The sequence below is a fragment of the Bos grunniens genome, chromosome 1, assembly GCF_055505025.1.
Source record: "Bos grunniens cultivar Pamir isolate PY7600 chromosome 1, Bosgru_T2T1.0, whole genome shotgun sequence".
Lineage (NCBI taxonomy): Eukaryota > Metazoa > Chordata > Mammalia > Artiodactyla > Bovidae > Bos > Bos grunniens.
This window is the reverse complement of record NC_141165.1, coordinates 120,188,339-120,201,445: the sequence shown is the minus strand read 5'-3', so window position 1 is coordinate 120,201,445 and position 13,107 is coordinate 120,188,339. Positions and strand designations below refer to the sequence as shown.

Here is a 13,107-nt window from a genome sequence, read left to right as displayed (position 1 = left end):
TGCTGAGTAAAGACAGAGAATCCAAAGTAGGTGCTGATGGGGACCAAAGGACCCCCACACATGCTCAAACTTTCAGAAGACATTGCCTTGAATAGCCAGCATCTTGTTCTAACTACAGAATGTACCAGGGCCTACCCTATACCCAAACAGAGATGATACATTTTCCTGGTCCTAACTCTTTCTCTTATCCTCTGAAGTCAGTTCAGTCACTCAGTTATGTCTGACTCTTTGTGACCCCATGGACTGCAGGCTTCCCTGTCCATCACCAAATCCCAGAGCTTGCTCAAACTCATGCCCATCCAGTTGGTGATGCCATCCAACCATCTTGTCCTCTGTTGTTCCCTTCTACTCCTGCCTTCAATCTTTTCCAGCACCAGGGTCTTCTCCAATCAGTCAGTTCTTTGCATCAGGCAAAGTATTGGGGTTTCAGCTTTAGCATCAGTCCCTCCAATGAATATTTAGGACTGATTTCCTTTAGGATAGACTGATTGGATCTCCTTGCAGTCCAAGGGACTCTAAAGAGTCTTCTCCAACACCACTGTCCAAAAGCATCAGTTATTCTGCTCTCGGCTTTCTTTATGGTCCAACTCTCTCATCCATACATGACTACTGGAAAAACCACAGCTTTGACTGGATGGACCTTTGTCAGCAAAGTAATATCTCTGCTTTTTAATATGGCTTTCCTTAATAATAATAATAATCTCTGGTCTTTCTTTCCCCTCCTGGTTTTCCATCTCTTTTCTCTATACTGTATCCAAACTGAGACATTGTCCTCTCTATTTTCAACAAGATATTTGTAATATCATTATCAAACTTCTGCTAATTACTTAGGAGGTAAAGGTGGGTGGGAGGATGGATAGTAGTCATTATTGTTAAGATTACTGGACATGCCATCTCAGGCATGTAACTTCTGGCTATGATTATCTTTAGACTTTGGCCTGCATCTTGTTGCTGATGCTGGATTTTCAATATCAAATCCCCATCTTCTCTCTCCTCAGTCCTCTGGTTATAAATGTATTCCTCTGATTTGACCCCAAATCATCATCACCAACAAAGCCCCCCAAACCCCCAAATTCTGTTTCTCATTTGTCTCAACTCTTTTATTTTACTCTACTTTTTAATATAATACTATTACAAGTATGTGTGTGTGTGTGTGTGTATACTTTTGAGGCCTATTGGCTAAGAAAATTCTATTTAATAATATATGGAAATATAGTGAGTTTGTTACATACATCTGGGTCTGAAACTTGCCAGTGACATTTTCCTATAAGTGGTTATGCATTGCCAAGCTTATGCTGATGTGTGATAAATGTTCAAATATTTCTAGGATGAAAACTACGTTTTGAAACAGCTATGATATGTGCAAAGGGAAAAACATGTAAGAGTAGAAACAGGAGAGGAGAAAGAATGACACGAATCAACTTCAATATCACTTACAGTTATTAAGAGGGCTTCCCTGATAGCTCAGTTGGTAAAGAATCCACTTGCAATGTGGGAGACCTGGGTTCTATCCCCGCATTGGGAAGATCCCCTGGAGAAGGGAACAGCTACCCACTCCAGTATTCTGGCCTGGAGAATTCCATGGACTGTATAATCCATAGGGTTGCAAAGAGCAATGAACACTGCTTTTGAAACAGCTATGATATGTGCAAAAGGAAAAACATGTAAGAGTAGAAACAGGAGAGGAGAAAGAATGACACGAATCAACTTCAATATCACTTACAAGTTATTAAGAGGACTTCCCTGGTGGCTTAGAGGGTAAAGCATCAGCCTGCAATGCAGGAGACCCGGGTTCGATCCCTGGATCGGGAAGAACCCCTGGAGAAGGAAATGGAAACCCACTCCAGTACTCTTGCCTGGAAAACTCCATAGATGGAGGAGCCTGGTAGGCTACAGTCCATAAGACCACAAAGAGTCGGACATGACTGAATGACTTCACTTTCACAGTTATTAAGGGCAGCATTAGTCACATTAGCATTTTCTAAAGTGCAGAACTATGTGCTTTTTATTCACCATTGAAATATAAATGTAGTATTACAAACATAAGAATATTGGTATATTTTCTTTTTTAATATCATCTGCAAATTTCTAAGAAGTGATTTAAACCTTATAAAGTAAATCACGAAGTTGTTTCTCACTTTCTAAATATTTAAGTTAGTCTATGCACTAGCTGTATCCCATGTTCTCCCTCTTTTAAAGAAAATGTAAACACTTTCCTCCTACTCTCTATTAGCAAGTAGCAAAAAATGTATCCAAGAGAGTAATTAATGTTAACAATGAGTATAAATCCTTTATTACTATAATTGGGGTTCATTAAAATGAGAGTTATTAGGTTAAATGCTGATTAATTGTTAAAAATATGTTTTCCCTCAAAATATATATTTGACTCAGTAACAAGAAGCTGTGCTATCTAAAAAATATAAATTGAATCACATCTTACACTGTATTTTGTTGATAAGGAGGCTCATTGTGCTAATGTTACAGGGAATAGAATTCTGAATCATGCTTCTAGGGAAAAGAAGTCTGGGCAAATGTTTTTCTTATAGTTGTAATAATCTGGAAAAAGAAAAAAAAAAAAAAAGAAATTCAATTCCGGTCTCTGTGTCTAATGATAAAAGCTTATATAGTAAGAATATGGGAGCCAGGCTATTCCTGGAATTATTGATTTTGAAGAATTTAAGCTTTAGAAAGAATTTGCATTCTTACTAGTCACTAGTTCTGTGTCTGTGTCATTAGTTCTGTTCTTACTAGTTCTGTGTCCCTTTCTGCTGGACAGTGTTACTGCTGGACATGCCTTGAAGAGATTCTTCCTTAAGGATTAGAAAAATGAAGCAATCAATGCTTTGTACCTCCCAATTTTATATGTCACTAATTCTAAATCACCCACTTTCTTTGTTCACATTGGCCTTGGCACAATGACTATGACAGTACATAATCTCTAATAATTTATGAATGTACACATTAGTTCTTGGAGTATGAAGATTGGGTAAATATGAGTATCCTTTTAATTTATAAAATGTAAGAATTACAACAGCACTTTAATCATTTCTGTTGCTGCTGTTGCAAAACTGCTTTTTTAGGAATTTTATTTCCACTCTCTAGTCCTCAGCAATTTCCTAGGTGGCTCAGTGATAAAGAATCTGCCTACCAAGCAGCAGACGTGAGTTTGATCCCTGGATCCAGAAAATCCCCTGGAGGAGGAAATGGCCACCCACTCCAGTATTCTTACTTGAGAAGTCCCATGGACAGAGGAGTCTGGGTGGCTACATACAATCTATGGGGTTGCAAAAGGACAGGACTGAGCAACTAAACAAGTCCTCAGCAGACACTAGAGTCAGAGATCTGCTGTTTTTTTGCAAGTGGTCTGAGATGGCAAGTCACCATCACTTACAGGCAATTTGGTTTTCATTACAAATTAATGAAGTGATAATTGCTCTCTGCAACCTTTTTATGCACAGAGCATGCTGGTGCTGTTTGCATTATCTTCTTGCAATTTGTACCTCTGCATTCAAGGGCTTGTGATAGCTTGCCAAATTAGCATTCAAAGGAAAATGTTAGACTACATTGATATCTCCATAATTAAAATCATATTTTACATCAAATTGTGAAAATCTTTACATGGTGTCATTTCTGTGTCATTTCTATTTGGTGTCTAACAAAATGCTGTCCAGAGCAGGAGAAAATTGCAACTGATTCATCAAATTACAAACTTATCTATTCTGATAAGAAAATTCTGACCTAAAATTTTTGAAGTCAGTTGGCTAATTTTTAAATAGGCCTTATCATCTAACGTTCTGTAAAATGCCCACAGAAAGCATTTATCCTCTGGAGTTTTTGTTAGCTCTATACTTTACAATGCCATCATAGAATCAATGTAATATTAATAGAAAAGATGCAACATAATAATACTATTTAAGATTACAATTTTTTTTTGAGCTTCAACTCAGTTCACAGGTTTTAAATTTTCTGATATTAAAGTTATACATTAATTTTGGTTTTGAATGTGACTTTATTTTTATAGGCACCTCAGTGTAAAATCCTCAGAAATGAGACTCTGATATATACTTTTGTTCTTAAAAGCTCTCCATATAATATATTTATACAGTGGTTGTTTGAAAATGATAAATTGGTGATTATTAAAAATACATTATGTGTATTTTCTTGTATATTATTCTAGGGTTTTCTAAAATAACAAAATGGGTTCCTTTGTTGGATGTTAGGCATGACAATAAAGACAAGCCAATTTTGTCTCCAGAAAATGAATGCTTCTCATATATTCCAGACCCTGAATGATCCAAGTTACTGAAATAAGTGGTGCTGTTTAATTATTTGCTTTTGGTTTGTTCTTAGATTGGTAGGAGAACTAAGGAGACTAAAGAGTTTTAAAACTGTGTTTCTCACATTGGTAGGGGCAGGGTGCAGCTTGGATTTGATAATTCAAACACTCTAATGTAAATAATTATTTTTTTGGCTAATGAGGTTCAAAGGCCAGATAAATGCCATATTTCTTTACTTTTGGTTATTGTGAATTAAGAAAAATAGCATTTTTATCTTACTTTGTAACTAGAAGTTGTGGATTGGAATTCCTATGTGTATTTAATAAATATAAGTAGAAAATACATTAAAATATTTTAAATGCCATTGATTTAGTTAAAATTTATTTAAAACTTATTCCTTATGAAAATAAGTAACTCTTTTAATGGAGAAGATTTTAGGAACCCATTTATAATGGGCATCACAAGGATTTCATTTATTTATTTACAAAGTTAAAACATATTATCTAATATGAACTTTATTATTTCCTTGAGTTTACTAAATATATTATAAAAAACATAATTTTTATGCATTGTATTCATCTTTTATTCCTAAAAAGTGAAGTTGTGTGAAGTTATAAAGGATATAAAGAGCTCTAAAATCTAACAAATGTATATGAAACAATGTTAAACTAATCTAAAAATGTATCATGAATTAAATCTAACACTGAAAAAGATATTTAATAAGTGTTATACGAAACAAAGTGTCTTAAGCACGTTAAGGTTATGGGGAGGCATCACAGAGAAATGAACAAAGACCAGTGCTCTTTTTTTATACCATAACGAAAGAAGATCCAACATTTCTTTTGAAAACATAAAAAAGAGTTCACAGAGACAAGAAAAGCAGGTGCATAAGTGAAACTTATAATTCTCTAATCTCAATTCAAACTTTTAGAAAAAAATAAATGTAAGTTGGGAATAGTTTTTGGAAAAGCACAAATGCCAAACTGAAGAGTCTGAAGTTCTTACATGAGTAACGGGGAGGCCATAGAAGATTCGAACTCTAATATGACATGGAAAACGATGTATTGTCCTAGCAGCAATAAGATAACTGGGCATGGTGTAAACAGAGTGTAGACACAGGCGTAATAGTTAGAAACAGATAGAAAGCTTCTCAAAACCTGTATAAGGATCAAAGAAGCAGTGCTTAACTTTTCTAAAAAGTCTTGAAACTTTTTGAGTGTATTAACAATGAAAAAAAGTTTTATTACCATCATAGCCCAAACTGCTATAACAACAACTTAAGTAGCCGATTTCTTGCATGTGGAAAATTTAACATGGATAAAAGACATTAAGAATTGAAATGTTCACTATACTTAAATCTTCGGTTCTACATGTATAACTATTTGTTGGATTTTGGGGAGATGGGAAGGAGACATGTTCATGTTTTTACTTCAGAAATTCAAAGTTCTCCATCATATATTTCTTGAAATGACCAAGTATGTTAGTAATGTCATGCATAAAGATACCTGGTAATGAAATAATTTAGATTCACTTTCTTTGTGATATACTGATTTTACCAAAGTCTGGCCCAAATTGGGGAAAGTTTAATAAAGATAAATGCTAGGCAGTGGTATTTTTCTTTTTCTTTTAAAAGAGCAAACCAAAAAAAAAAAAATCCCCTAAAATATACAACAAAATAATTTTTATCATGTTATTAGAGATGACTGATTTGACATTTTTATCCTAGGGTGTTTGTCTAGGTCCAATCAATTTCTAAGCAACTTCTTCCTGAATATCACACAAGCTCAAATAAAATTCAAATGTGTTCATCAAAATTTTGAATTATTTTGTGTCAAAGAACTCAGAGAACCTTGTAAATAATAAAAACTGCAAACAAGAATGTTACAGAATTGCTGCGCATCTTGATCTTTAATGAGCAACAGTGAAATTTCTGCTTGTTTTGTATTTCCTGTGATACCATTAACACCTTCATCTTGTAGTCACAATTATTCATCATGCTTAATTCATTAATTCTGCCTTTCCTTTTTCCTTCTTCTTTCATTCTTCAAGTGGGAAGAAATCAGTGGTGTTGATGAACATTACACACCCATCCGGACTTACCAGGTGTGCAATGTCATGGATCATAGTCAAAATAATTGGCTGAGGACAAACTGGATCCCCAGGAACTCAGCTCAGAAGATCTATGTGGAGCTAAAGTTCACTCTCCGGGACTGCAATAGCATTCCATTGGTTTTGGGAACTTGCAAGGAGACTTTCAATCTGTACTACATGGAGTCTGATGATGATCATGGAGTCAAATTCCGAGAACATCAGTTTACAAAGATTGACACCATTGCAGCCGATGAAAGTTTCACGCAAATGGATCTGGGGGACCGTATTCTTAAACTCAACACTGAGGTTAGAGAAGTAGGTCCTGTCAACAAAAAGGGATTTTATTTGGCTTTTCAAGATGTTGGTGCTTGTGTTGCCTTAGTGTCTGTGAGAGTGTACTTCAAAAAGTGCCCGTTTACAGTGAAGAATCTGGCTATGTTTCCAGACACAGTACCAATGGATTCCCAATCTCTGGTGGAAGTTAGAGGTTCTTGTGTTAACAATTCTAAGGAGGAAGATCCTCCTAGGATGTACTGCAGTACAGAAGGTGAATGGCTTGTACCCATTGGCAAGTGCTCCTGCAATGCTGGCTATGAAGAAAGAGGTTTCATGTGTCAAGGTAAGAGTCCTTCTCTATTGTCCCTAGAGTGGTACTTCTTACTTGTGAGTTTATGGTAGAGTAATTGAAATAAATGAAACCAGCCCGAATTCACTTAGCAGCAAAATGTGACTCAAACTAAATAGAGACTATTTATAGATGAAATTTATCCCACTTGATGTGTTAATTCATAATTTTTGTACAAATACTAGCATATTTGATTATGTGGTGCTAGCCTACATACTACTAGACCAATTGAAGGGGGGGCGGGAATCGCTGTCTCTTTTATGTAGAGGGAAGAAATAGCATTGGAACTAAGCTAATCTGATTCTAACAGAATTAGATTCTCCACTGACTATTTATGGTTGTGCTCATCAATCTCATAGTAATACATAATTCATTACTATAAAATATATTAATAGTGTCTCTTCAGTGATCTGTGCATAAAATATGGATTTACTTATAAAACATTAGTGTTTTAATAAAAAATATTTTATTTAAAAATCCAGGGTTGATGCTTCAGTTTTTGGTATACAGAGGAATAATTTAAATTCTTTAAAATTTTGATCATGGTAAGTAAAATTAAATAAAAGATCATCTTTTCCACAAAAGATTATATTAGATGATAAATTCCACTTAATCCCAAAGTTTGTTATTTAGCATTAGCCAAGGTTTAGTGTTTAAGAACACACAAAAATTATCTTTAAAATTTTAAATGTTTCAGTACATGAGAGAATTTAAATATATAGTCTTTGGAATCTAGTCTGTTTTAATACCTTTTTGTTGCTGTTAACTTAATCAAAAGAATTGAGTTTGTATTCTACTTGTGGCCATTTAGTAAGTCTCAAGTCCATGTGAAAGAGATGAATCTACTTTATATATAAACTGACCTTTCTCAGAATCTGAACAGGACATAGCATTTTGCTTTTAACTGTAGATAGTTTGGCACCCAACTCCAGTACTTTTGCCTGGAAAATCCCATGGACGGAGGAGCCTGGTGGGCTGTAGTCCATGGGGTTGCTAGAGTCGGACACGACTGAACGACTTCACTTTCACTTTTCACTTTCATGCATTGGAGAAGGAAATGGCAACCCACTCCAGTGTTCTTGCCTGGAGAATCCCAAGGACAGGGGAGCATAGACAGGCTGCTGTCTATGGGGTCGCACAGAGTCGGACATGACGGAAGCGACTTAGCAGCAGCAGCAGCATAGATAGTTTATAGATTTTTTTTTTTTAATGACAGGAAATGATACACCCTAGTCTGATACTTCTCCATGTTATTTAGATCCTTGGCAAGAGATATCAGAATACTGTTACTAAATATGGTTTTGAAAATTCTAAACTGGAAACAACATACTAGCTACTACTTGCTTAGAGAGAAGTCTCAGTAACCTTTATATTCCACTTTGAATTGTATTTTATCACTGTGGTACTGTTTGTGTTATCTTTGTGGGATTTATTTTAAATAAAATAATAAAAGCTTAATCAGGGAGCCTCTAAGGAGCAAATGGCAACCCACTACAGTATACTTGCTGAGAAAATCCTATGGACAGAGGAGCCTCATGGGCTATGTTCCCTGGGGTCACAAAGAGTTGGACGCAACTGAGCGACTGAGTACAGATGAGGAAAAATTGAAAAACTGATTGTTTCCTCCAGTTTGTTTTCTACTGACAGTCTCTGATATCCACACCAAGAAAGGAATAGATGTGTCTCTGTCTCAATATCATCAGTATGCGCCGAACTATCTCACACATTTTTTTCCACTGAGCAAGAACCTAATAATTGTTTAGATTTTAAATAATTTTTATATGATGCTTTGTGTCTTATTTAAAAATATAATAGAAAAATGTGTCAGCCAGATAAATAGGATCACATAAAATGTTAATATAAATAAATAAAACATGCACATAATTAACCAATATTACATGCTGCCTTGAGACAAACTTTAGTAGAAGAATTTTTAAAAAGAAACTGACATTAAATTGTATTCAGAAAATTCACAGTAGACTCAGAATTGCTTCTGTTTTTTAAACTTATTTTAATTTACCGAACCACTTCTTCAAAGTAACTTATGTTACTCAATGATATTCTATGGCAAAATTACTCTTAGAGATAATATTTGTTATCAAAGTTTTATTTCCTTGATTCTTATAGTTCATTATATTGAAGATATTACTAGCACCTCCTCGACATAGTGATGATATATTATCAGACTTTTACAACATTTAAAAATACTAATTGCAGCGTTAGATGCATATGCACAATAGCAAATTATTCAAAGAAAAATATACTGAATTAAGAACTAATTATAGTAGAATAATAGATAGAAGATAAAATGGGATATGATTGGAATTTACAAGTGTAATGACTTTTCAGTAACATAACTTAAAGGTGCAGCTTGTTCTTAGGGTAATGCTAAGGGTAACCAATTGCTTATGTTGCCAGGTGAATTTTAGTTCAGTTCAGTCCAGTTCAGTCACTCAGTTGTGTCCGACTCTTTGTACCCTCATCGAATGCAGCACGCCAGGTCTCCCTGTCCTTCACCTACTCCTGAGTAGGTGAAGTACTCAAACTCATGTCCATTGAGTCGGTGATGCCATCCACCATCTCGTCCTCTGTCGTCCCTTTCCCCAATGGGTCAGTTCTTCATATCGGATGGCCAAAGAATTGGAGTTTCAGCTTCACCATCATTCCTTCCAATGAATATTCAGGACTGATTTCCTTTAGGATGGACTGGTTGGATCTCCTTGCTGTCCAAGGGACTCTCAAGAGTCTTCTCCAACACCACAGTTCAAAAGCATCAATTCTTCAGTGCTCAATTTTCTTTATTGTCCAACTCTCACATCCATACATGACTACTGGAAAAAACATAGCTTTGACTAGATGGACCTTTGTTGGCAAAGCAATGTCTCTGCTTTTTAATATGCTCTCTAGGTTGGTCATACCTTTTCTTCTAAGGAGCAAGCGTCTTTTAATTTCATGGCTGCAGTCACCATCTGCAGTGATTTTGGAGTCCCCAAAAATAAAGTCAGCCACTGTTTCCACTGTTTCCCCATCTATTTGCCATGCAGTGATGGGACCAGATGCCATGATCTTAGTTTTCTGAATATTGAGTTTTCAGCCAACTTTTTCACTCTCCTCTTTCACTTTCATAAAGAGGCTCTCTAGTTTTACTTTGTTTTCTGCCATAAGGGTGGTGTCATCTGTATCTGAGGTTATTGATATTTCTCCCGGCAATCTTGATTCCAGCTTGTGCTTTATCCAGCCCAGCATTTCTCATGATGTATTCTGCATATAAGTTAAATAAGCAGGGTGACAATATACAACCTTGATGTACTCCTTTCCCTATTTGGCTTCCTCCTATTTCATAGTAAAAGTAATACTGTATATTCCAATTATTAGAAGATGTGTCAAGGTATTCTACTTCATGCTGATTTACATGTAGTGTTGAATCTAAATCAACTGTGTATTAGCAAATTTTTTAATATGTCAGTTTAAATGCATAGTCTACTATGTCTTAAATATCTAATACACAACCAATTAATTTACAGCCTGTAATACAATAGGCCAGCACGGCTTGAGGCTTGTAATTTTGCTTTTGTTGTCAGTGGTGGTGCTGGTGTTTGTTATGGTTTCCTTTTTTAATTTTAAAAATCTGGTTGGTTTTTAAGCTTGGGAACTAGTCAGGATCGTTTGCTATGACTCACAAATCATTGTTTATCAGCAGGGCTTCAATTCAGGCACACAAAGGAATGGTATTACTTAGAATAGATATAGATGAAAAGATAACTAAATACATTTCATTATTTCATGAGCTTATTTTTTTGTTTTGTTTTGTTTCATTTTACAGAAGGATGGAACAATACCTTGACATACATATGTGGCTAGATTTTAAACACCTCAAGGTAATTTTATAACACAGTGATCAGCAAACAGAGGTTTACAGTTTTCTAAAACAGAGGAAAATAAGACTCAGTCACTTTATTTCAAGAAATATTTAGAGAGAATCTACTTAATTATAAGAAGTATAGTAAGAATGCAAAGAATTTTTTAAAATATGCATTAAGCCCTTATTGGATGCCAGAAACTGTGCTCATTTGCTAAGTTATGTCCATGAGTTATCTTATTTATCTCTCAAAATAGCCTATGAGTACATCCTATTATTAGCTCCATTTTTTAAATGAGGAAGTTAAAAAAAAAGTTTTGAAAGATTAAATATCTTGCCTTAGGTCCTTTAGGAATGTTGAACTTGAGATCTGAAGCCAGGCAGTCTGATTCTGAATGTGGCAGTTGAAACGTCAACCCACACTACTTTCCCATTTTTCAGTCCAATTGTGGCAGAGACCAGGAAACCCCACAAGGACACGTATTCTACTGAAGTTAGAGTATATTAAAGGATGAGTAGGACCATAGGCAACTGGCACAAAGTAACCAAGAATCTGTCAATATAAGGTCCATCTATTTCAGCTTATTTATCACAGCTCTCTGTTTCTAGATTTTTAGGAAAGAAGAATTACTAGACGAAATACCATGGGCAGACTAAGATTAGCTCAGGTGATACCTAACAAAATCTGGATAAATGAGTTGTCAAGCAACTTAGATATGCCAAAATGTATAGCAAATTTAATTCAATATCTCTAAAAATCTCTAAGTTTTAAATAATAATGTACCATACAGTGAGAAAACGTAGATAAATAAGTCAGTGTACCTCCCTTCTCAGAGCTTACAATCTAATATGAAAGAGATAATAAATGAATAATTTTAATACAACACAGACCAATAAATCTTCTACTAGGTACAAACTTTCTTGACAAGGAAGCAGAAGGAGAGATTAACTTAGAGCATTTCAAAGTTAATCATGGAAATTATTTATTAATCGTGAGAAGACTCTGCATTGAGAGTTTTGAACCCATCATTATTGTGCTTAGAAACTTTTGGTTAGGGAGAAAGGGAACTATCTTACCCAGCTTATGCATTCCAGAAGGAATAGTTTATAATTTGTTTATCAAGTTATGTTCTCAAAGATCCCAAATGTGTAGAAGTTCCATTAGTTTTTGTGTTCTGACCTTATTCTATACAGAGGTCTTATAAAGGATCTAAATTTCATTAGTAGGTCATTTTTCCGATGTTAGTAATGAAATACTCTGAATTATCTATTCCCCTCTAGCTAGATATTTGGGATAAAGTTCATTGAACTAAATGATGAAAATGAGACAATCTCTGATAGGAAAAATATTTTGTAGACAAAAAGCTCTTCGATTTCAGAACTATAAGTAAAACCAAAGGTATCTTTATGCAGGATCACAATTTTAGCCATATCATTATACTTGTCTTGTACTTGATATAAACTTTTATATAAATTCATGTTTCCTGGAATGAAGAAAAGTAGTAAAGCTATACTTTGACAGTGGATTCAATTATTAAATATATATGCCAAATCCTGCCAAGGATGCTAGAAAGAGAAAGATGAATATTATCATTGCCAAACTAGTTTGGTTTATAGTGCAAAAATGTGTGTATGTGTTTTAAAATATTTTAGTTTCTGTCTCTAAAAAAAAACATATTTTTAAGTGAATTATTAAACAGAGCTAAGTCAATAGTTTACACCTAAATATAAGTTGTGTGTTGAGGGCAGTGTATTTGTATGGGAGGGGATGAGCGCGAGGAAAACAGAATTTTCTGTAATAAGATGCTTTATGTTGCTGGCTTTTTTTGCTAGGGAAGATTGAACACAGGAAACATAAGAGTGGAAAATTATGAACCTTTCTATTTCACATACTGGTAAGAGGGAAGAAATAAGGGAAGACTGTAAGAAATGTTAATAGATAAAGATTTAATCAGAAATTGCATAGCCAAATAAACTGAAAATACAAAAAAGAAAACTTTCAGGAGGGTTCAGTTCAGTTCAGTTCAGTCGCTCAGTCGTGTCTGACTCTTTGCGACCCCATGAATTGCAGCACGCCTGGCCTCCCTGTTCATCACAGACTCCCGGAGTTCACTCAAACTCTTGTCCATTGAGTCGGTGATGCCATCCATTCAGCCATCTCATCCTCTGTCGTCCCCTTCTCCCCCTGCCCTCAATCTCTCCCAGCATCAGAGTCTTTTCCAATTAGTCAACTCTTTGCATGAGGTGGCCAAAGT

General features: G+C 35.0%; 1 protein-coding gene across 2 annotated transcripts in view; it reads left to right on the top strand.

The window, feature by feature from the left end:
- EPHA3 (EPH receptor A3) overlaps positions 1 to 13,107 on the top strand; it is a 416,154-nt gene that overhangs the window by 120,518 nt on the left and 282,529 nt on the right. For both annotated transcript variants that reach the window (XM_086321511.1, XM_086321506.1), the window contains exon 3: positions 6,327 to 6,987. In XM_086321511.1, the coding sequence (XP_086177637.1) occupies positions 6,327 to 6,987 (661 nt within the window). The remainder of the gene's footprint in view (positions 1 to 6,326; positions 6,988 to 13,107) is intronic.